The 22513-nt window shown below is 52.6% G+C and overlaps 2 protein-coding genes across 2 annotated transcripts; one reads left to right on the top strand and one right to left on the bottom strand.

The window, feature by feature from the left end:
• Window positions 1-3330: 3330 nt before the first annotated feature.
• Window positions 3331-5718, top strand: RASD1 (ras related dexamethasone induced 1). Its single transcript, XM_047707899.1, has 2 exons — window positions 3331-4206; window positions 4462-5718. The coding sequence occupies exons 1-2, from the start codon at window positions 3921-3923 to the stop codon at window positions 5013-5015; spliced, it is 840 nt and encodes a 279-aa protein (XP_047563855.1). The 5' UTR covers window positions 3331-3920; the 3' UTR covers window positions 5016-5718.
• Window positions 5719-6842: 1124 nt separating this feature from the next.
• Window positions 6843-20748, bottom strand: MED9 (mediator complex subunit 9). Its single transcript, XM_047707900.1, has 2 exons — window positions 20428-20748; window positions 6843-8841 (listed from the first exon to the last, which is right to left on the bottom strand). The coding sequence occupies exons 1-2, from the start codon at window positions 20652-20654 to the stop codon at window positions 8625-8627; spliced, it is 444 nt and encodes a 147-aa protein (XP_047563856.1). The 5' UTR covers window positions 20655-20748; the 3' UTR covers window positions 6843-8624.
• Window positions 20749-22513: the final 1765 nt, after the last annotated feature.

Raw genomic sequence — 22513 nt, 5'->3', positions numbered from 1 at the left:
GAATCCAGAGTCTATCTCAGGCCTTGATAGGCCCCAAGAGGCATCTAGTCTGATCTTACCCAGTGCTTCACTCTCTGTGTCTACTTGCACACCCCTTGGAACAGGGAGCTCACTCCTCCACAAGGACCTCTGCGCACAATGCCTTTGAGGATACGCTGGCCTCCTGAAGGCTTTGTCAGGGCAGAACCGAGGAGCTCCAAGCAGCTTGCCCCATGGGTCCACATGGCGGTGGGAGGAGGGGCCCAGGGCGGGGCCGGAGCCGTGGGCTGAGTGGGCTCCCCTGTGAGGATCTGTTATGACGGGAGCAGAGCTCAGCGCTGAAGAGGAAACTGAAAGATGGCTGTGACCTGGGCGTGATGAGGGGAGCCTGTCAGGGGAATACGAGCTCTTCGTCACCGTGTTCCCGTTCAGGTGGTGGCTGTGGTGGAGACGGGGCTCGGGCTGGTGCCACGGCACCTGGACATGTGCATTCTTGCGGGAAGTGTCCACTCACCTCCACCGCCCGGTGCTCTCCCCAGAGGGCTTTCAGGAAACGCCTAAACTGCTTTTCACCACCAGATCCAGATCCGGCTGCTGCAGCCAGATCCTGCCTTGGGGGCCAGCTGTCCACCCTCCAAGGGGCCCTCAACACTTGGTAAATATTTTTAAAGTTCCCTTTCCCCTCTAAGCGCTGCAAATAAATAACATGTAGGAGGAGGCTCAGCCCCACAGATGCTGTTTGTTGCTTTGTGCCCAAACACCCAGAAAACAGAAATCGTTTGTAGCTATTGTTAACCTGGACAACATGAAAACAATGCTCCCGGCTGCTGGGGCGTGGGTGGTGGGAGTGCAGGGAAGGAGTGTGTGCCTGTGTGTGTGCCTGTGTGTGTGTGTGGGGGGTGTGTGGATGCCTCCCGCAGAGTGGGCCTCACTGTCCTGGGGAGTGGGGAGAAAGTGGGGGGGTCCTGTACCCGGTTCCTTCCACTCTGTTCCTTTCTTAAGTTTGGATGCTACACAAGCATGAGCGTGGGTTTCGTTTGTAATGGAATGATGCCTTCAGAAAAGCCAGACGGGACATCCCAAGCTAGCACACATCACCGGGGCTGGCTTCCCCTGGGAGTGAGGCCCCCCAGGCCGCCCACAGGGCTGGGCAGGTGTACAGGCTGTTTTGTGGGGGCATCTGTTTGGGGAATGAATGACACACGCACTCAGGGATTAACTCGGCGGACCTGGGAGGACACATCTTACAACCTGGCATCTGTGAGGTGGGGTGACACTCCCAGAAGGGACTGGTAATTGTGGTTGAGAACCCAAGCTGGGCTCAGTTCCTGCCACGGGCGCTTTGGGCCGGGGGCCATGATGTCAGTGCTGACCCTGACCTTGAGGGAGGCTCTGAATCCAGGCTGGGGCTCAGCCCACTGGGTCTCCCCAGGGAGAGCTGGTTCAAATCCTCTCAGGACTGGAGGCCACATTCACTCTGGCCCTCTGGCATAGGCCATCAGGAAGGAGCCAGAAGCCATTGTATTTCAGAAAGCCCAGCTGCCTATACTGTGCCTTCACAAGAGGCAGAAGGAGGGCCCCTCGTCTGGGAGTGAGGCAGGCTCAGGCCATGATCAGCCCCTGCTTGCGTCCTTGTCTGGTTTCTTTTTGCAGTGAACGCCCTGCACCACAGTCCACAGCGGCCCTGGGTGCTGGTATCGGCTCAGTTCCTTCTCATCTCAGATGGGGAATGCAGGGAGAGCAGCCACAGCAGGGTCAAGAGGGGTGGGGAAGACCCAGCCCAGCTGGCCTGTCACACAACTCCTGCACAAGTGACACCAAGAATCAGAGCCTAATGGTAAGCTCTTGGGGGCTCATCGTGTGAGGTGTGCCTCTGAAACACCTTATCAACAGTAGACATGAGGCTTGGGGACAGGTATGGAGGGGCAGGGAGATCTGAGTGGTGTGTTCTGAGAAAGGGGGCATGGATATCCCACAGTTGGGAACAGAGCTATAGGAGGGGCACTATGGGTGGGTAAGAGCCAGGACCACAAGCCCCCTGGGTTCAGGCCCCAGCCCTGCTGCTACCTCCTGTGGACCCTGGCCAGTCATGCCCCCTGCCTCAGTTTCTCCACCTGTAAAATACAGACAGTAATAATTCCTACTTCTCAAGGTTGCTGGAAGGAAGGACTTAGAACAGTGCATGGCGCAAATAAACCCTCCCCCAGCATCACTTTCAGCGGGCGTGACATTCTGCAGGAGGGCCTGTCCTAGAGGGTCTGGCTAAGATGGGGTCTGGGAGCCACAGGTCCTGTGCCAAAGCGGGGGCAGCAGGCTGGGGGCCCTGACACTGGCTGCAACACCAAGGCCTGTGCGGATGGGTGGCTGGTACCAGCTCATGGCTCCCCAGCTTTCTCCCAAATCGAGCACAGCCTCGCTTTTTGCTGTGAGGATCTGTGGCTTCTCACTGTGCTCCAGGCCTTTGAGCCCACCAACCCCAGCCAGACTACTGATCAACCTGCTGCCTCGGGTCTTGGCTCCCGACGCCCTGCACCCCCACCCACAGTGCTGCAAGCCCATGGGTCGTTGAGCCCGTGGTTTGTTTTCTTTTCTTTCTTTCTTAAAATTTTATTTATTTATTTAACAGAAAGGGGGAGAGGGAGAAGCAGGCTTCCCGCTGCGCAGGGACTCAACTCGGGGATTGATCCTAGGATCCCGAGATCATGACCTGAGCCGAAGGCTTAAGGACTGAGCCACCCAGGCGCCCCAAGCCATGGGCTTCCTCACTCACACCGGCTTTGAGACCCAGCCCCTGCCAGTTGCAAAATGGGACTGTTGGCCTAAGAGACTCCTGAGGGACAAAATGCTATGGGGCAGGGAGGATGGCACGTTGGTCCAGCCTTGAGCAAGCAAGCAAGGGCAAGTCTCTGGTCCTTGGGGTGTCGCCCAGGAAAAGGATGGGGCCAGCCCCTGACTGAAAGCCTTGGCCGGCTTCAGAGCATCACTGGCTGGGCGAAAGGAGATGCCGAGGCCTGGCGTAGAGCGCGGGGCGGGGGATGGCTCCTGCTGGGTCTCGGCCTAGAGCCCAAGGCCGGACCTCGCCAGACCCCAATCTGGAGGCTCTTCCCGCACTCCAGCGGGTGAGAGCGGTGACTGCGGCCTCCCGGCGCCGCCGGCGGGGCCTCTGCTGCCCTCTGGTGGCAGGAGCGCACGGCGCCGACCTCGGCGCTAACACCGTCGCCGGGGAGCAGGCACGCGCCTGCGGACCGGTAGGCGCTGCCGCGCGGGCTCGCTCTCGGGACCGAGGAGAGAAGGGAGGTATGCAAGGCCTAGCACTGGTAAACACCTGCGATTACGCTCCTGCTGTGCCGAGATTACAGTTGTTATTCTCTGGGTAAACTGAGGCCCCAAGAAAAGGAGCGTGAGCGTGAAAGTGCGTGTATGAGTGTGTGAGTGTTGCGGGTGAGGTCCTTGCCAAGGCGCGGAGAATCAGAGCCACTGGAGGAACTACAACCCTGACGCCCCTGCGGCCGCCGAGCCCCGTGCGGTGGAGAACGGCGTCCGCGCGCCCTCTGCCCCAGCGGGACCCGGACTCAGTTGCTACTCGCGCGCGGCAGGAAGAAGCAGCGGCGGCCCGCGGAGGTCGCGGGAGGAGGCGCGGGGGCCCGCGGGGCGTGACGCACGGAGGCTGGGAGGGCGCGGGGCGGGGCGGCCGCTCAGGCTGCTTATAAGGGCGGCCTCCGGGGGCACAGAACCAGAGCGAGCTACTTGGTCCGAGAGCACCAGAGTGGAGCGGAGCTCGACCCGGAACTCAGCCGCAGCCGCAGCCCCAGCCTCGAGCACAGCCGCCAAGCCGCGCAGCCCCGCGCCGCCAAGCCGCGCAGCTCCGCGCCAGCCCCGCGCCCCTGGCAGCTCTCCGCGCTTCTCTCGGCCCCGCTCCCGCCTCTGCGGCCCTCCGCCAAATGAAACTGGCCGCGATGATCAAGAAAATGTGCCCGAGCGACTCGGAGCTGAGTATCCCGGCCAAGAACTGCTACCGCATGGTCATCCTCGGTTCGTCCAAGGTGGGCAAGACGGCCATCGTGTCGCGCTTCCTCACGGGCCGCTTCGAGGACGCCTACACGCCCACCATCGAGGACTTCCACCGCAAGTTCTACTCTATCCGCGGCGAGGTCTACCAGCTCGACATCCTCGACACGTCCGGCAACCACCCGTTCCCCGCCATGCGGCGCCTCTCCATCCTCACTGGTGAGCGGGAGGCCGGGCCCGAGCTGCGCCACTGGGGCGGGGGATAGGGACCCCCGGTCCGAGGGCGCCCGGCGACCCCACGTCCCGCCCCCGCGCGTCACGGCGCGCGGAGAGAAGTTGGGGCGCCCCGCGCGCGGCAGCTGGAGCCCCGACGCCTGGCGGCGGGGCGTGCGCTCCCCGGTCGGTCCCACTTCAGCTGTCCCCTTGGCCGCCGTCCTCCCCGGCTCCTTTAACGCCCCTTCTCTTCCCTCGTAGGAGACGTTTTCATCCTGGTGTTCAGCCTGGACAACCGCGACTCCTTCGAGGAGGTGCAGAGGCTCAAGCAGCAGATCCTCGACACCAAGTCTTGCCTCAAGAACAAAACCAAGGAGAACGTGGACGTGCCGTTGGTCATCTGTGGCAACAAGGGGGACCGGGACTTCTACCGCGAGGTGGAGCAGCGCGAGATCGAGCAGCTAGTGGGTGACGACCCCCAGCGCTGCGCCTACTTCGAGATCTCGGCCAAGAAGAACAGCAGCCTGGACCAGATGTTCCGGGCGCTTTTCGCCATGGCCAAGCTGCCCAGCGAGATGAGCCCGGACCTGCACCGCAAGGTGTCCGTGCAGTACTGCGACGTGCTGCACAAGAAGGCACTGCGGAACAAGAAGCTGCTGCGAGCCGGCAGCGGCGGCGGGGACCCCGGCGACGCCTTCGGCATCGTGGCGCCCTTCGCGCGCCGGCCCAGTGTGCACAGCGACCTCATGTACATCCGCGAGAAGGCCAGCGGCGGCAGCCAGGCCAAGGACAAGGAGCGCTGCGTCATCAGCTAGGAGCCTCCCCCCACCCCCAGCCCCCCCGCGCCGGCGACAGAACCTAAAGAGGACGTTGTTGTTGAAAAGTCACGTCTGACGTCTGGGCCAGCCCTGGGCTTTGCGAGCGTGGACTGGCATCTTCCCTCCCCGCGCCCCGCGCCCACTAGGGGGGCACAAACAATGACGGGATGGTCCTTTGCTCTGGAAGGGAAGAGAACTGGCTCAGACCGGGACTGCCCCCCCCACCCCCGTCCCCTATGGGCGCCTGCCACCCCCATGGGTTGGGGGCACAGGCCCGGCAGAGGGGGACGTTGTCTTGTTTGTGACAAAGACAAGAATGGGGGGAAGGGGGGGTGTAAGTTAATCAGCCTCTGTTAGGCTTTGGGAAACCTGTCCCTGACCCCTGGAGGGTCTAGGCGGGACAAATGGGGCATTAACTTGTCTGTGATTCTGGGTTGCCATGACAGCTTAGGAAAGCTTCTGCCCTCCTGAGAATAAGAGGGTGTGGGTCAGATCATAGCCAAGTGACTTGTTTACATGTGTGTGTAAAATTGCACAAAGGAAAACAAAACACAACTTGCACTTTAATAGTTCTGAGGTCATCATGGACATGAACAAACTCTTACTCAGCTGTTTATACTGTTGTGTGTGACAGTCTTTATTTAAAGTTATTGCTATTGTTTTTTTTTATAATACCAAATAAAATAATTTAAAACAGAAAGCCATACGCTTGCTTTGCTTTTAGAAATGGCTGGAAGGCCGAAGGGTGAGGAGGGAGGGGCGGGGGTTTACTTCTGGGGCATTCGACTCACCCCAGACTGGCAGATGACCCTGGCATTCTGAAAATGGCCTCAGCTGCCCATGGCTTGCGAGAAAATGCTCCAAAAAAACATGCAGATGATTGGACCAAAGCCCTCTCCGATTTGGAATGGCTCCTCAGAAAGCCAGGACAAGAAAGGGATCCAGATTTTTCCTAGAGCTGCATCTCTCCAGCCACCAAGGGCTTCCGGGCTGTGCCCAGACTCACTCCAGGCGGGTGACGCGAGGCCCCAAACCTGCGACTTGCAGTCAGCTTGAGGGATCACTAGGGTCCTGCTCTCACAAGGGAAACGGAGCCTTGAGAAGAATCTGGTCAGGCCCGTGCAGGACCCTCGACCCCTGACTCCTGTCCAGGGTCTGCCACGTGGCTGTCAGCAGACAGCTCAACCCCCGCCCCCCCAGCCACAGGAAGCACTTGCCGCCCCAGAAGTAGGTCCAGCACCTTCTCTGCCTCAGTGTCTCCTTCTCTTCGGCAGTTAAGGGCACCCATTCCTGACTCGGGAACCAGCTCTCTGCCACTTGTAACTGTAAGCTCGGGCCAAGTGACACCTGCCAAGCCTCCAATTCTTCACCCACGGAATAGCCCTCTGTGTGGGGGTGCTGTGAGGAGTAAGCGAGGTGTTTGCAAAGCACTTAGCACGAGTGCTTCCCACCCAGTAACCCCCTAACAGGTGGCTTCGAAAGGGTGCTCGGCCCCGGGAGGGGTTTCGTGTTGTCTCAGGGAGGGATTTCCATCCTGTGCTATGAGGGCTGCTCCCTGGGCGCTGAACTCACCCCTGGGCCTGGGGGGCTGGTCACAGGTGGACAGGATGACCCACCAGGCCCACTGGGTCCTTGGGGACAGATGTCACTCCCGAGGACAGTTACCCTGTTTCTCATGCTGGCTTTGCTGTGTGGGCTGAGGGAAGGAGGTGCACGCGGGGCTTCCCACAATTTGTTCTTTCTCCCCTGAGCAAAATGAACATCTTCCTTTCAACTATGCAAGAGGGACATCTTATGATGGATTTCTCAGTACAAAACCCAAGATGTCCTGAGAGCAGAGCACAAGTTCTTTTAATTATACTCTCAAAGAATGTCACCAGTCCAAAGCGTGGAGCACAGGGAAGGCTCTGTCTCCCTCAGCCCCAGGAAGAGGTCTTCAGCCTTGCAGAAGGGCCGGTGGTCTTGTATCTCTATGTGCTTCGTGGTTCCAGTTTGGTCAGAGCCTTAAAACCGGCCCCCACGCGACTCTGAAATGTCAAGGACATAACTGATTCAGTTAAATAACAGTCCCAGGGTGAGCTGGCCTACCGCGCAGCCGTCCGCTTCAGTTCAGAGCGCGCTCTTCTGTCCGAAGCCACTGAAACCAGATCCCCCCCTTCACACGTCCCGCACTCCCCCTGCGCCAGCCCCGCTCTGACAGGTGGCTGTGGGTCAGCACACATGGAACCCCTGCAAACAACACCTCCGACCGGTCTTGCTGCCAACGAGGTCAATCGACAGGCATCTGTTAAGCCCCTGACTTGGTCTGGGCAGGTTATGCGCCCATTTTGAGACCTAAACAATACGCAGTTACTTCTCGCCTCGACAGGAAAAGGCGAGGGGAAGGGCTTGGTCTGACAGGCCAGGGAGAGGCACACAAATCAGAGGAAAAAAGAGGGGCATCATGAAGCAGAACTGGGCCGTTGAACCTGCAGGCGTGGTTTGTCACATGGTGTCAGAACGGACCCCAAACGGCACTGTCACACTCGGGTGATGGGTGAGCGGAGCCGTCACCGAGGGCACATCAGGATCACCTCTATCTGGGGTGCAGCCTGAGGGTTCGCGGCTGGCTCTTTAGTGAGAAGGCCAGAGAGGAGACTCGTTATTTAAACCAGGACAACAGGAATCTGAACCGCTAAGAGGCAAGGTCTGGTCCCCTGGGAACCGGTGTGAGCCTGTGCAGACACGATGGAGCCCTCCTGCCCATGGGAAGCAGCGTGGGTCCAAAGGGGTCTGGTCAGCCTCCAGCATGAAGTGGCTGATGAGCAGACGGAAGGGGGCAGGAGACAAAGGGAGCAGGAGCTAAAAGTAACAAGAACATGTAGGCCGCAAAGAAGCTGGAGACAGGGGCTGCCTGCCTGGCTCTGGGTTGACACTCCCCTGGGTTGACACCCCCCCACGACACAGTTCCATCCATTCACTGGCTCAAACATAAAAAAGAAACAAAGTATTTGGGGGGGCAGGGGGGTGAAGAGGAAGGAAGCCACCCTGCCGACTTGCAAAACAATATTCTTCCTCTGCCGGGTTTCTTTCAGCATTTGAAATGCGTGCCATGGGGGTGCAGACCCAGCTTGTCCAGGGACTCCCATGCCTATGTCTCATGACACTGCTGTCGCAGAACAGTGAGCACCTGGGGCGCAGTATACCCAGGGGTGGGAGCAGAGGGTGGGGGAGGGCAGGAAGCAAAGAGGAGCCGCCTCCTTTCCTCCTGCGCTCAGCGCTCTACCCGCGTAGCCTGAATGCACAGCAGATGGCCCCCTCCCCAGAAGAGGGGCGGCATCCCCGGCCCCCTCCCCAGCCTCCAGGAACAGTCTTCCTTCCACCAGCAGGCACTCCGGTTATTATGCATCTAGACATATGGACGCACCCTCTACAAGGAGGCCCCAACAATGCCGAGCCCGAGCGCTGGCTCCCCACACAGTCGATGCCAAGTTCGGCTCCGGAAGCAGCTACGGCAGCCCCGGGTCACAGAGTTCGCAGCTGGAGTCTGAGGCGCTGGCTGGGGGAGTCAGGGAGGCCGTGTGCTCTCCCGCTTCTTTCCCAGGCCTTCCTGGAAGACGGCCTCGTCTACTCCTTGGGGATCTCAAACATGCAGAGGCTCTTGTACTTCTGCAGAAGCTCGTTCTTGGTCCTGACCTGCTCCCGGAGGCTGTGTAGCTGCTGCTGCTGCTGCTCAGGGCTCAGGTGGATGCCGGGCATGGCGCTGATGACTTTCCGCATCTCCTGGAACTTGGTTTTGAGGGCGTTCAGGTCCTGGTGGATGTCCGGGCTGTCTTTGTCCATGCTATAGGGGGCAGAGGGCAGTCGTTAGCGTTCACGGCTCAGACTCCTCCCCACAGAACCTGCTCTCTTCCGACCTTACCTTTCAGCCTGCCTTGTTTGCATGCCCTTTTCCGAGGCTGTGCACCCCCAGGGGACAGCTGCCCAGCAGAAGCACCCTCGCCCAGCACTGCCACTGCAGCCCCCCTCAGCCTACTGGCACCATTCGAGGCCGAAACCCCATTAGCTCAGAGGACGGGGACTGTCTGCCTTGTTGGGACACGTACCCCTGGGCCCAAATTCGCCTTTGTTGCCAGAATGAATGCTTGGCACGTAAGTTCGTAATGTTTGTTGAATGACTGAACATACCACTACCATTGTGAGGTGACAAATGGCCGGCAAAACTGACCGAAATCCTACATTTCTTCGAACTGGAGACATTTCCAGGCCAATTAAGAAACTTTATCAGCTAGCCAGAGCTAAGTTTAGCTGATGTTTTGCTGCCTGAGCCTGTTAACGTAAGCACTAATTTCCACAGGGCTGGTCATAAATTTTACATTAGTTACAAGCTATTGGAAATTTTTCCAGCAGGCATGAAGTCTCCCCTACCAGTCCTGTAAATTCCTTGCCTTCAGGTCAGGCAGGATCATTCCCTCCATCCCACAGCTCGCTATCATTAGCTGCCCAGAGATCCGTACTCCCAGGCACTGCTAAAATAAAAACAAGAACAAAACCTTCACTGAAGATCAAAGAAACAGCTTGTCAGTTGCTCCTATACATTTTTTACAAGTTAGCAAGTGGGGGAGCTTTTGCAAACAAACAGCTGTGACTAAAATGAAGAGCCAATTCAGTAGGCTTTTCTAAGTCATCCATTGAGGCGTGGGGTGTGTGGGGGGGAGAACTGTCAACGATCACTTATTTTTTGAAATAAATGTCCATTTCTGATGGGGAGTATCAACCCAGATGGTGCTAATTCATGTTCTTTCTCATCATTTCTCTGCTTACGCAGACAATCACTTGGCAAATGAGACGGGCCCTGCTCCCTGCGCTAACTCAGAGGCAAGACCTGGAGAATCACTCATTCTAGGGAATGTTAACCAGCCAAACATTTCTTGTTGTCATTTGATGCCCTCACTTTAAATATCCAATGAATGCGATCCCTTGCCCCGGTTTCTAGAGGGGAGTAATTGGTATTTATGAGAACTGCGAATTCTTTAGAAGGGAGCAGACAGGGGGCATCTTTTATTTTAACGATTTGAGATGTCGGCTCGAATCTACAACTTTGGAGGGAAACCATCTGGGTTTCTGAAATCGTTATACTTGCACGGCATATGTGTTAACACATCGTACGAACACAAGTCCCAAGGGAGCTCTGAAATTGAACTATAGTTTTAAGAACACTGATTCACACCAATATGAAAGGACACAGTAAAAGCAAACAAACGAAAATACATAAAATAAGAAATTGGGAGGAAGTTATGGGACCCGGCCCCAAAGAAGACTGAGTTCTGAAGGAAAAAGTGGGTCATGCTTAGGGTGTTCGCTTTTGAAAATCCCCCGCATCTCAAGGTTGTCCATTCTTCGCTCCGTGAACTCTCAGCAAAGGAGCCACATAAAGGCTTGCCTGGAGGAAAGCTACAGGGAAAGGGGGCCATGTGGCCCCCAGCAAGGCCCTCTCGGCAAGCTTCTCCGCCTGCCCTAGTTGGTGAAGGTAAATAACGTGGAACTCCCGGAGCGAGGAGAACTCTCTATTCAGGAACCGGCTCGAACCAAGCGGGAACCTGCTAGACCGGGATGACTGTGAAATGCTCAAGCCAAAAGAAATGAGCCAGGCCCAAATAGTGTGTGAATAAAAGCAGAAAGCTCCAAACGGGCCTGCTTTGTGTTCAATGTTAGTCATCAGCCAACTTTAGAAGAAAAAAAAAAAAGAGACTAGGCCAAGGTCGACAGGCATGAAAATCATACAAACAAGGGCCAGGTTAGGGCACTTTGGTCCTGCTTATAAGAGTTTCTGAAAGATGGACAAAAATACTGCTGCTCTGGCTTGCTTGACCAGCCACTTCTTCTCCGACTCCTGTGCACATACTAGGTGACACTCAGCATCCCGTGGGCACACATATTCAGTGTTCCTGGCACCAGACCCAGGGCAAACTTCACAGGCTTATTAGGCGGGCGGGTTTAAGACGATGCCTCGTTCGGATGCTAAATACGGCCGCAGCTCCAATTTTTACTATGGGCGCCTTGGGACTTGAAGATGCCAGCTCGCCTCAACTGGGCAAGTGTGTCCACCAGGAACTTAGAAGCAAAAGGAACCCACCAGGTTCCTGAAGCCAACCTCCTCCCAAACCTGAGACCGTGCAGTAGCAGGTCTCTGTTCCCCATTTCTTCCTTCTCAGAGTTTCCGTGACCCTCAGGCCTGTGCCCCCACTGTCCTGGCTGACCCACACTGGGACCAGTCCCGCCCTCCCTCCTTCCCTCCCTCTTTCCACACTAACTTCAGTGGCCGGCATCTTTCTAAAACAGTGGGGAGAAGGGGGTTGTTGCTTTTCCTGTGACCATAATAGGTGCTTGAGGGAAAAACTTAAGAACAGCAGACACCGAGGCTTAGAAAAGGAAGATCCCTCTAAGGCACATCCCAGAGAAACCCGTTAACATGTGGTATATACATTTCAGACTGCTTCGAAATACACGGTTACAAACACACAAGTACTTCTTTGTTATTCACTTTGACAGCAATGTGACCGTTCTAGCTTTTTTCACTGAAGCTGCACCTCGGATGTCTTTCCATGTGACCCCACATATGGTGAATCAGCTAAAATTCTTTGGCTACTGTTGGCCATTTGGATGTTCGCAACTTGCCATTTGTAATTGCAATGGCAATGAATGTTTTGTACCTACATCCCCAAGTACTTGTGCAAGTATCTTGGTAAGATGATTTCTCAGAAGTGAATTTCTAGGTTAAAGGTTATGTACATTCAAATTTTTGACGGGCTAACAAAATGCCCTTCAAGAAACCTGTATAGCGGCCGCAGATGCGTTTGTCCCTTACGGCCTCGACAGCACTAGCCGGCCCGCCGGCTGTTAGAGAGCCAGTGGCTGTGTGCATTTCTCTGTTCCACTTCTGCCAGCACCTGAGATGTCCTCTGAGAGGGACTTTGGGCCTCAGACCCTTGCTTTCATCTGCTCACAGGGTTACAAGTGAAAAAGATTCCTTTTACGGAGGGACCACAAAAGGTTCTGCTAAAAGAAGTTCGAAAAAAATACTGCTTTACAGGGCAGCCCAGAATGGGTTTATCCATTTCTATCTCTTCAGAGGCCAACAACCCCTAGCCTGTCCTCCTTCCTGAATTTTAGGACCCTTGTGCCAACAGTTCCCACTGTTCCCAGTTCCCTGGATTCTGGGGAATCCTGCTGACATCCCAAGTGCACTGACTGCCCCTGTAGCATGCCACAGCTCAGAGGCAGGGCGCTCCCATCTACAGGACTGAGTGGAGCTGGAATGCTGCGCCCCTACAGATGTGTCCCTGTGCTGCGCTTCCTGGTGCCTGATGTGCACCCAGTCGCCGGTCCTGCCCGCTCCTCCTCCCTGCCCCTGCCTCTTCCTCCCACTGGCCCGATTTCCAGAGCCGGGTCCTCTCCTCCTTCTGACCCCCTCTGCCCTACCTACCTTTACAAAACCCAAGTCTGAGCTCCCAAGCTCCCAGACACCTGTCAGGCCAGTTCGCACTTGCAGGGGACCCCTTAGGGCCAGCCACCAGCAGCCTGTGCCCCTTCCAGGCGCACTTTCCCACTTTGCCCTGGACTCCGCCTAAACGTGGCACCGTGGCGCTTCTCCCGCTGCACTAAGTGACTGTGGCCCCGTGAGCCTGTTTCGTGGAGTCTGGGTTCCAGTGGGTGCTTGGTAAGTTAGGCCAAATGCACAGAGATGAAGTGGCAGAGGAGGGAACAGGCTTGTAAGCTGGCCCAGAAATAATGCTTCCGAACAGGCTATAAATACTCCCTATCTGGGTGCTCATCCTTTTCACTGGGATTCGGTTGAAGGAGAAGCCAAGGGCAGAGAGGACTACAGTCAGATGAGGGCAGACAAGCCCCACGGAGCCAGGGGGCTTCTCTCTCAGACTTCTCCACTGATGTGGGGGCCGCAGCCTTCTCCATCTGAGGACAGGCCTCAGCTGGCATGGAGGGCTGGTCAAATTAAAATAGATCTTGTGTAAGAAGAAGCAGGTCAGTAATACCGTTTCCATGAAAATGCTGTTGCCTGGGCTCTCAGGTCTTGCTGACCTGCCTGGACAATAAAGAGACTTGCTGTCAGTGACATGGCCCCGACCTGAGAGATGAAGGACGACACCGTGTACTCCTCACTTAAACTAGCTCTGCAGTGTCCCAGATGGCTCCCCTTTTCCTACCCAGCAACATAGAACCTTTTAAGGAACTAAAAAAATTACCAAACCAAACCAAAAAAACATTTAAGTACCAATGTGGACAGAATACTTTTACTGAGCAAGCCACAACCAGCAGGCAAGGCACTGACAACCGCAGCTCAGAATTCCTAGGCTGGGACACTTAGTTCCAGACTGCGTAGATTTGGCAACTTTGAGGGGGGGGGGGACACTGAATTCTTTTTGGTCCTCATTTCTTTCCTTTGTTCTGCACATACGTCTCTAATGTGATTTCTACACGTAAGAGAGAGACCTCAAAGAGCTGGGAACCCTAACATTTCTTACACACATGAAAATGACATTTTTCTTTCTCTTTTTCCTCATTCTCTAAGTTAACACAAATACGTCGTTTGGATCATTCCTTCAACTAAGGGACGGACAGCAGGAGGGAAGAGCGGTGGAGCTTCTCTCCAGCGCCAGGCAGGGTGCATCCCAGCCACGATGACAAGAACTGGGCGCTCTCCTGGTGTGGGAGGTGGCCTCTGAGCAGGTCTACAAGCGTAGGTGGCATTTCCCTGGGCAAAGATGACGCATGCGCCCCGGAGGACTCCATGTATCCAAAGGGCACTAGCATCACAATGACTTGCTCTGGGTTTTCTGTGGTCCAGGCAGGCCTTTGAAGATGGTCTGCACGGACTCCTGAATGGAGGGCTACCAGTGGGGAAGGACGGAATGGGAGAGAATAGGGAGCCCTCGAGATTTTTCAGCACAGAAAAATTCAACTGCTAACATGCAGAGGATGAATTAGAGAGACGAGAGGATAAAGGCAAAGAAACTATATAAGAAATGACTGTAAGATCCCAAAAGGAGGTTAGAAGACCTGGACCATGAGTGTTACCAACAGGCTTGGAAGTAAAGGGGCAGATTAAAGCCTGAATGTTCCACTAACCTAATCTCAGCATCTCCGCACCTTCTAGCATCTCAGCCAGGCTACAGAAACCAGGCTGGGAGAGGTCAAGGTACTAAGGGTAAATGCTGCCAACAGAGGGGGAGAGGGAAGGCCAGCCTGGACACATCATGAATTGTGCCAGGAAAATTTCACAGTGCTGGAGAAGAACGGAATGTCCAGAAGCAGATGAGCAAACATATGGGAACTCTATGTATATGGTGAAGGTGATGGCTCCAGCAGAGAAAACAATGAATATTTGGTAAGAGCAGTGGGATGATACAGCTCATGGAGGGAAAGTGGGGGTGTCCCCTTCCTTCTTCCATTAAAATACATTCCAGAAGCACCACAGAACTGAAATTGAAAGGAGCACCTAGGTGGCTCAGTCAGTTAAGCATCGGTCTCCTGATCTGGGCTCAGGTTATATCTCAGGGGCCTGGGATCTAACCCTGAGTCAGGCTCCACACTCAGCGTGGAGCCTGCTTAGGATTCTGTCTCTCCCTCTGTCCCTCCCCCTTCACTTGCTCTCACTCAAATAAATACATAAATCTAAAAAAAAAAAAAAAAAATTGGAAGTGAAAAATGAAACCATAAAAGTCCTAGAGGAAAAAGATTGATATTTGTCACCTTATTAGAGTGGGAAGGCCTTGCTAACTAGGACCAAAATCCAGAAGCCATTAAGGAAAAGCGTAACAAATCTGCCTGCATAAAATGATATGCTTCCAGATGACAAAAACAAACAAAAGAACCCAGGAACAAAGTCAAAAGAAGTCACAGCTCGGGGGAAATATTTATAATACGCTAGCCCGGCAAAGGCATATTTTCCTTACATACAAGGAGTTCATTAAAAGAGCGATGACCTTATACAAAATGGGCAGTTTACAGGGGAAAAATACAAATGACATAAGAAGATGCATATGAGGGCGCCTGGGTGGCTCAGTGGGTTAAGCCACTGCCTTCGGCTCAGGTCATGATCTCAGGGTCCTGGGATCGAGCCCCACATCCAGGGAGCCTGCTTCCCTTCCTCTCTCTCCACCTGCGTCTCTGCCTACTTGTGATCTCTGTCAAACAAATAAGTAAAATCTTAAAAAAAAGACACAAATACACTGCTGGTAAAGCATACACTGGTGCATTCTTACTTATTTGCTAACAGTGATTGAAATGTTAAATTCACATATCCGTTTGCTAGAAATTTACTCAGAGTTTACAAACAGGCCATTTACAAACAGGGTCGCTGCAGCACTGACTGTGGTGGCAAAACGCCAGAAACACTGGAAGTGTCCTTGAGCTGGGAAGTGTTGAAAGAAATGGTGGCATAATCATGAAACGGAGTATGACGCAGTTTGGGGACAAGGGAGGGAGCTGGGAGGAGTGGAGGGAGAGGCTCACTTGCCATTTTGTACCTTTGGGGGTTCTCTGAATACATCTACAATTGAAATTTTTCATTTCATTTGTTTTTTTTTTACAACTGCAACTTTTATTTTTAAGATTTTTATTTATCTGAGAAAGTACAACCAGGGGGAGGGGCAGATGGAGGGGGAGAAGCAGGCTCCCCGCTGAGCAGGGTGCCCCAAGATGTGGGGCTCGATCCTAGGACCCTGGGATGATGATCTGAGCCGAAGGGAGATGCCTAACCGAGCCACCCAGGTGCCCCTACAATTTTTAAAAAATACTTTCAGGATGGCAGATTTCTGGCCCACGATGGGTTAATCAAAGCAGCCCAGGCCACAGGATTGTTTTCCGGAGAAAGCTAAAACGATGTAGCACTCTACATTCAGCAACAGCTATGAAGATGAGAAATGCCTGTACCCTCCCCTCCAGCAATTCCACTGCTGGGGATTTACCTCATCATAAACGTACTCCCCTACAAGGATGCTCCCCCCAGCACCGCTGGCAACAGCAAAAATTAGAACAACACATAAACGTCCACAAACAAGACTGTTTACGTAAGTGATGGTGCTGCCACCTTACTGAGGAAGGCCTTCGTGGGTGAGAATGAAAAGGGGTCCAAAACAGACCCTAAGGGGAAAAAAAAAAACAACAACAAAGTACAGTATGATCTCAAATTCTATATATTTTTTAAAAGACATGCATATATAGGTCTTGGAAGGAAGGATACTTAAAATATTAACAGCAATTAGGATTGGTGAGGGAACTTCACTTTACAGGATTCTGAATTTGCAACTGTTATTTATTTTTAAATAAAAATTTTCTAGAAACCTAATGATGCAGGAGTCCGCATTCTTTATGAGAACAAGAAAGGCTAAACTCGGGGCGCCTGGGTGGCTCAGTTGGTTGGGCAGCTGCCTTCGGCTCAGGTCATGATCCCGGCGTCCTGGGATCGAGTCCCGCATCGGGCTCCTTGCTCGTCAGGGAGCCTGCTTCTCCCTCTGCCTCTGCCTGCCATTCTGTCTGCCTGTGCTCGCTCTCTCTCCCTCTCTCTCTCTGACAAATAAATAAATAAAATCTTTAAAAAAAAAAAAAAAAAAGAAAGGCTAAACTCACTTCAGCTTCTTTCTCATTCATCCCCTGGGCAAGGAGTAAACAGATAATAAAGCGGTGCGTGCAGATGCTACAGGAGAGGGAGAGATCAAGGGCCTGCAGGAGCCAGCAGGTCTTGGCCCTCATTCCGTCCGGCCAGGCCGGCCTGCCGGGACAGCGTCCTCACTGGCTTCCCCGCCTGGGGGCAGGGATGCCACCTCTATCTCAAGCACGAATCTGACTGAGGCCCAGTGGTTGGAAGTTCTCACGGGCTCCCCACTCCTCAGAGGACAAAATCTCCCTCCCTGTGGGGGATGTGCTGTCCTCTGTATGCTGACTCTCTCCCTCTTGCCAGTTCTCCCTTACTACCTTACATTTACGCCCCAGCCCCATCACACTGCGAGCTGGCTGCATGAGTTCGATGCTGTTTCTGGGCATCATGTCCTTATCCGTGTTCTTCCTACACCACTCCTCCTACCTGCCATAATTTAAGACTCCACACTGGAACCAGCCCTTAACAAACCTTCTGACTCCTCCAGGCTGCCCCAGGGCCCCTCTCTTGTCGCCATTCCTACCACAGTCTGTCTCCTTCCCTCATTAGTCTATTAACGCAAATACATACCTACACACATATTTGAAAATCACATCCTAGCTCCTTTTCATGGTGATAGGATCTTTCTTTCTCTCACTGAGTTTCCTCCAAGTGGAGTTTTGCTCTTCAGTTTTGTTCTATCTTTTGCTACGGTTTTTCTTCACATGCTTAGTGACCTTGGCTGCCAATCATACAGTTAAGAGTAAAATACTATTCGATTTATGTGCATAATTTACTGCATTCAGCATTCTAGATGAAAGAAGAGAAAGATGTGATCCTATGATAAAGAGGATGTTCATTATTTTGACTTCCATCAGATGTGGAGGAAGAAGCCGAATGCCAATAGAAAATGTAAATACTTTATATTCTGTTACTAAAAAGCAGGGTATTAATAAATAATGGAGAATATTGGGAAAAAAAGTGTAAAACACTAAAAGGCTTAGTGGAAACTCTTCTTTTTTGGGGAAGATTTTATTATTTGAGAGAGAGAGCACAGGAGGAGGGGCAGAGGGAGAGAACCCCAAGCAGACCCTGCTCTCAGCGCAGAGCTCAACCTCATGACCCTGAGATCATGACCTGAGCTGAAACCAAGAGTTGCATGCTTAACTGACTGAGTCACCCAGGTGCCCCTGCCTCACTTAGTGGAAACTCTTAATGATGCTTCTTTATTTTCTTAGAATGAACTAAGTTCTTTCTTGGGAAGCCCCCAATGTCTTCCCTTTTGGGCTCACCAGACACCCCAGAGAAGGGATCTCTGTCTCTCTGGCTGCCCGTCTAGAAGCCGGATTGGGAAAGAAGCCTAGGGTTGTGAAGCACTTCAGTCTGTGAAATTTCTCTTAATCCCTCTTTTCAGTATGGCTCCCTTTCTCCAACTCCTGCCATGTGCCTGGTGTTCCCCAGTCCAGAGACTCTCTGGCTTATCTTTAAAAATAAAACTTGGGAGAGAGTAATCCTTTAATTTTCTGCCAAGATGGAAGAAGGATAGTCGCCCATCTGCTTGGAGTGAGGAAGACGACTATGAGCTCTGATTCTTAAACAGACTTTTAGTCCCACTTCACCTCTATATCCAGAAGTCCCTGGCATTGTCAATTCCCAAGACGTAGGGAGAAGCCATGGTCTAAGGTAGCTGCTTCTGGATGCTTCTTGATGCTGAGAGGTGGATTAGCCTTTGGCCATCTGCTTTGTGACAATTATCTCCTCTCCTGTTCTTTCTGGTTTTATGCTTAAAAAAAAAACACTCTTCACTGTCCTTTCAGAGGGCACAGAAATAAACACATGTGATCAACCCTCCATCTTTCACAGAAGGCTGCTCTTGAGTACACTTTACAGCAATCTTAGGATTTAAAGTACTGTTATTCCATTTCACAAGAGAAAGGAGACTCAGAGAAGCTAAGTCATTTGACCAAGATCTCTTAGCCCATATACTAGAAAGCTGTAATTTGAACCCACTCTTTGAGGTCCACTGTTATTATTCACGTATTAGAGATAAGAAATTAAGGCCTAGAAAGGCTACATAATTTGCTAAGATTACAAGGCAAGCGACTATCAGTATGTGGATTTGAATCCAGGACTACCTGACTTCAAAGCCCATGTTCTTTCTAGCGTACCTTACCACTCCATGTTTAAGGCCAGTCCAACCCAAATGCTCTACTGGGGTGCAATATACTCTCAGGGGTTCAGGCACTGTCCCTGAGACTGAACATTTTATGTTTTCATTTTTTTGTATTTTTCTTAAAACCAGTGTATTTTGGTTAATTTGGATAATCCATTTATAATCCAGCACTGCCCTGGGATTTGGGGGTCTGCACTTGTGTTTGTTTGCTATCTCACTGCCGCCTAGAAGTTCTACTTGAACTTCTACTTCTACTTCTAGTTCTACTTGAACTTCACAGGCTAATGAGAATAGAACAGAGTCTGCCTTACCCTATAAACAGTATGGTCACACCAAGTGAAGCCAAATGAAGGAGGGTCTAATGTGAGAACAAAGGCTTCACAGTTGTTTAAAAAGTGGTGGAAGCATGAGGTCATCCCACAGCAAGTTAATCCAGCCTGGCTGAGCTCAAAAGAAGCCGGGCCATTAACCAACAAGACTTTCACGTTGTGGGTAGCAAGTTCATTCCGGCAAAACACCCAAGAGTGCATTAATGCCCACTTGAATGTTACTGTAAGTGAGTTTAATTTACTTTGTTTTGGTTTTTAATGGTTTAATAGTTATGAGCCTAGTCTACCCCGTTAATGTGGATATAAATAACAGTAAAAATAATTGAAGCAAACATGGGGATCAAGGAGACTTTAGGTTGTACTGTGTTTGTTTTTTGTTTTTTTTTATAGGGTCAGCTGAAAACTCAGGCTAATCAGAAGATTGCCCAAAATAATGACGAACCCGGGAGCCTGGGTGGCTCAGTGTGCTGCGTGCGTGGGACTCTTGACTCCCAGTCGACCTCAGTCGATCTCAGAGTCATAGGATCCAGGGGCCATGGGCTATGTGCTCAGCAGGGAGTCTGCTTGAGATTCTCTCTCCCTCTGCCCCTCTTCTGCTTCCAGGTGCTCTCTCAAATGAATAAATAAATCTTTTAAAAAGAATGACAAATCACCCTCTTTGGCACTGTCCAAGAACATGCTACCATAGGGCAACTTGTATCTTTGTTTCTTTTAATGTTTTCTATCATCAACCCTCCAAACTCTTTGAATTATGGGTAATTCCCAAACCTGCCTTTTCCCCTTCAAACTGGTGTGCAATGTGGGGGTGAGAAGTTGGCCCTTTTTACTGTGTACGTCCCACAGCACTTAGCAGTGTGCCACACAGGGAAGATGCTCCATATATGTGGGATATGTTGAATATACAGAATCCAAGGGTTACTCCTCTATTACAGGTGAGAAAACTGGGGATCAGAGATGCTTGGCTTGCTCCAGATCACTAAGGTGCAAACTTGAGCAGTTCTGACTGCAGAACCTGTGCATTCGGTCTCTAGTCTGCCTTCTTTTCAAGAATACCGCCTGGCCCTTATGAGGTCTGGCAACTCTCTCAGGGCTCAAACGTCTGCTGACCTCATGTGCGACTAGGTCTGGTCTTGGAAATGCCTCCTCCCCGGGGTCTGTTTCCCCAACGGTAAAATGGGGGTGTAGCCGACAGCACCTAGGCCTTTGCAGCTCGGAAACAGGAGACGAGAAGCGGGAGGGCGTGTCGTGGCTGGTCCTCTCTTGGGCTCTTACCATTTGATGATGTTGTGAACCAAAGGTAAAAAGGAGTAATTCTCCTCTTCCTTCACGCCGGCGGGTGACTGAGGCCTGGGCGCCGGCGACTGCTGCGGCTGAGGCGCGGCGACCGGAGGCGGCGGCTGCGAAGGCGGCAGCGGCTTCGTCTCGGGCAGCGGCGGCTCGGCCGGCGGCGGTAACGCATCCTCGGCCTGTCGCCCGGCGGCCACCCCGGCGGAGGCCATGGCGCCCGGGACCCGCCGGTCAGTCACCAGGACCCCAGCGATCAGCTTCTCAAAAGCGTCGCGGACCCCAGACGTCACCACCGTGCGCCCGCGGGGACGGACTCTGGAGAAAGGTTGTGCGCGTGCGTACTAGGATATGGGCGGGGAAATGGGGCGGGGCAACGGTCGGCCATGGTTTCTGTTACTAGGCAACGGGCTATTGACGTATTTGATTGTAAATCGAGGCAGCTAGTTTATTAGTCAGCAATAGATTGATTTCAGAACCATTTTATTCTTATTAACACGACGAAGAGGGTCCAAAAGTAACTAATAGAGGAGTGCTGAGATACATAAGCCTCCGCATAGTCCACCCTTGCCTTCGGAGAAGGCTTCCCAAAGAACCACCTTGACCCACAGGCAGAGTAAACAACCCACCCAGTGCCTGTTACATGCAAAGCACTGGGCTTCCCGGGCATCAAGAACCCAGAGAGGGAGGACCCACAGCTCCCCCACCGTGCAGAGGCCTCCCGGAGGACAGGAGGCAAACCCCGACCCAGCCTTAGTGTGACACTCTGCTAGCCCAAACGGTGCAGAGACAAAGAAATTAAAAGCCCCGCATGGCTAGATGGGGAGGAACTAATAGTTCGACGTGTAATATGCATCTTCTGGATGGCAGATGCAGAGTTAAATGTGGGGGTAGCGGGTGGGAGGGCTCTCCGGACTTCAGTAGGAGGCAAAAGGGGATTGACTGGTGGGAAGAATAAATGTATCCTACGGAAAAGGCAACTGTCAGGTAGGTACTCTCCAAACCTGCGGGCCAGTTTCTTCAACCCCTAGATCTCAGTTTCCTTAACTGTAAAATCTTTCGTTCAGATTCACAGCAGATCCTAAACTGCTTTCTAACTTCAGATACATGGCTGAGCTCCAAAAGTCTGGTTTGCCCCTAGGATCCTAGGCCAAAAACCTGGTGGTTTTGTAATTATATTTCTCAAAACAAGTGTGATATGGGAGCTGCATAATAAATTTCTGGGCAATGTGACACCCATCCTAAGCTTAGTTAGTGAAGGGGAGAGGACATGAGGTAGGAAAGCCCCAGCCTTTCAAAGTCAACCATCAAGGGTCTTAAAGAGAGGCAAGGAAGCCCATATTCAGGTAGCAAGATGAGTCGGAGTACTTAAGAGCAAGGTTGCTGATCCCAAGGAAAGCGTAGATGCTACTATTCGGATGCATCAGGAGAGGATTATGGAGGCGGACCCTAGGGAAGCTAGACTGTAGAAGGAAGTTGGAAGTTGGAGACTGTGCTGGTAGAGGCTCTTTAGTGATGGGCCTTAGCACAGCTTTCTTCAGCAAGAACTGCACGGAGTACCCTCAGAGGGCTGGGGAGGGGGCGGGGAGAGCAAGGGGAGGGAGATTCTGAAGGTTTTCTTCTTGCTAGCCACGGACCTCTCCACTTCAGGGAAGAGTTTTAAGAGTCATGGTAGAGGGGCGCCTGGGTGGCTCAGTGGGTTAAGCCGCTGCCTTCGGCTCAGGTCATGATCCCAGGTCCTGGGTTCGAGCCCCACATCGGGCTTTCTGCTCGGCGGGGAGCCTGCTTCCTCCTCTCTCTCTGCCTGCCTCTCTGCCTACTTGTGATTTCTCCCTGTCAAATAAATAAATAAAATCTTAAAAAAAAAAAAAAAGAGTCATGGTAGAGAGCGGAGGGGAAAGGCCCGCTGGGATCAGACCAGGTGTGCTTGAAGAGGCTATCCCCTTGCAGCCGTTTAGGGAAATACTTATGGTGTAAGAATTAATAGTAATTACCACAACTGCCATGGAATAAAAGTAGATACAAGGAAGAGTCACAATCATTATCACACTTACTCCACAAAAGAGCTCTAGAA

Source organism: Lutra lutra, chromosome 16, assembly GCF_902655055.1.
Source record: "Lutra lutra chromosome 16, mLutLut1.2, whole genome shotgun sequence".
Classification (NCBI taxonomy): Eukaryota; Metazoa; Chordata; class Mammalia; order Carnivora; family Mustelidae; genus Lutra; species Lutra lutra.
This window is presented reverse-complemented; position numbering and strand designations above follow the sequence as displayed.

Excerpts from the sequence above, each read along its gene's own strand:
- RASD1 (XM_047707899.1), top strand. The coding sequence starts at position 3,921 with ATGAAACTGGCCGCGATGATCAAGAAAATGTGCCCGAGCGACTCGGAG. Across the intron at positions 4,207-4,461 it reads GCGCCTCTCCATCCTCACTG|GAGACGTTTTCATCCTGGTG; the intron begins GTGAGCGGGAGG and ends CTTCCCTCGTAG.
- MED9 (XM_047707900.1), bottom strand. The coding sequence starts at position 20,654 with ATGGCCTCCGCCGGGGTGGCCGCCGGGCGACAGGCCGAGGATGCGTTA. Across the intron at positions 8,842-20,427 it reads GTTCACAACATCATCAAATG|CATGGACAAAGACAGCCCGG; the intron begins GTAAGAGCCCAA and ends TGCCCCCTATAG.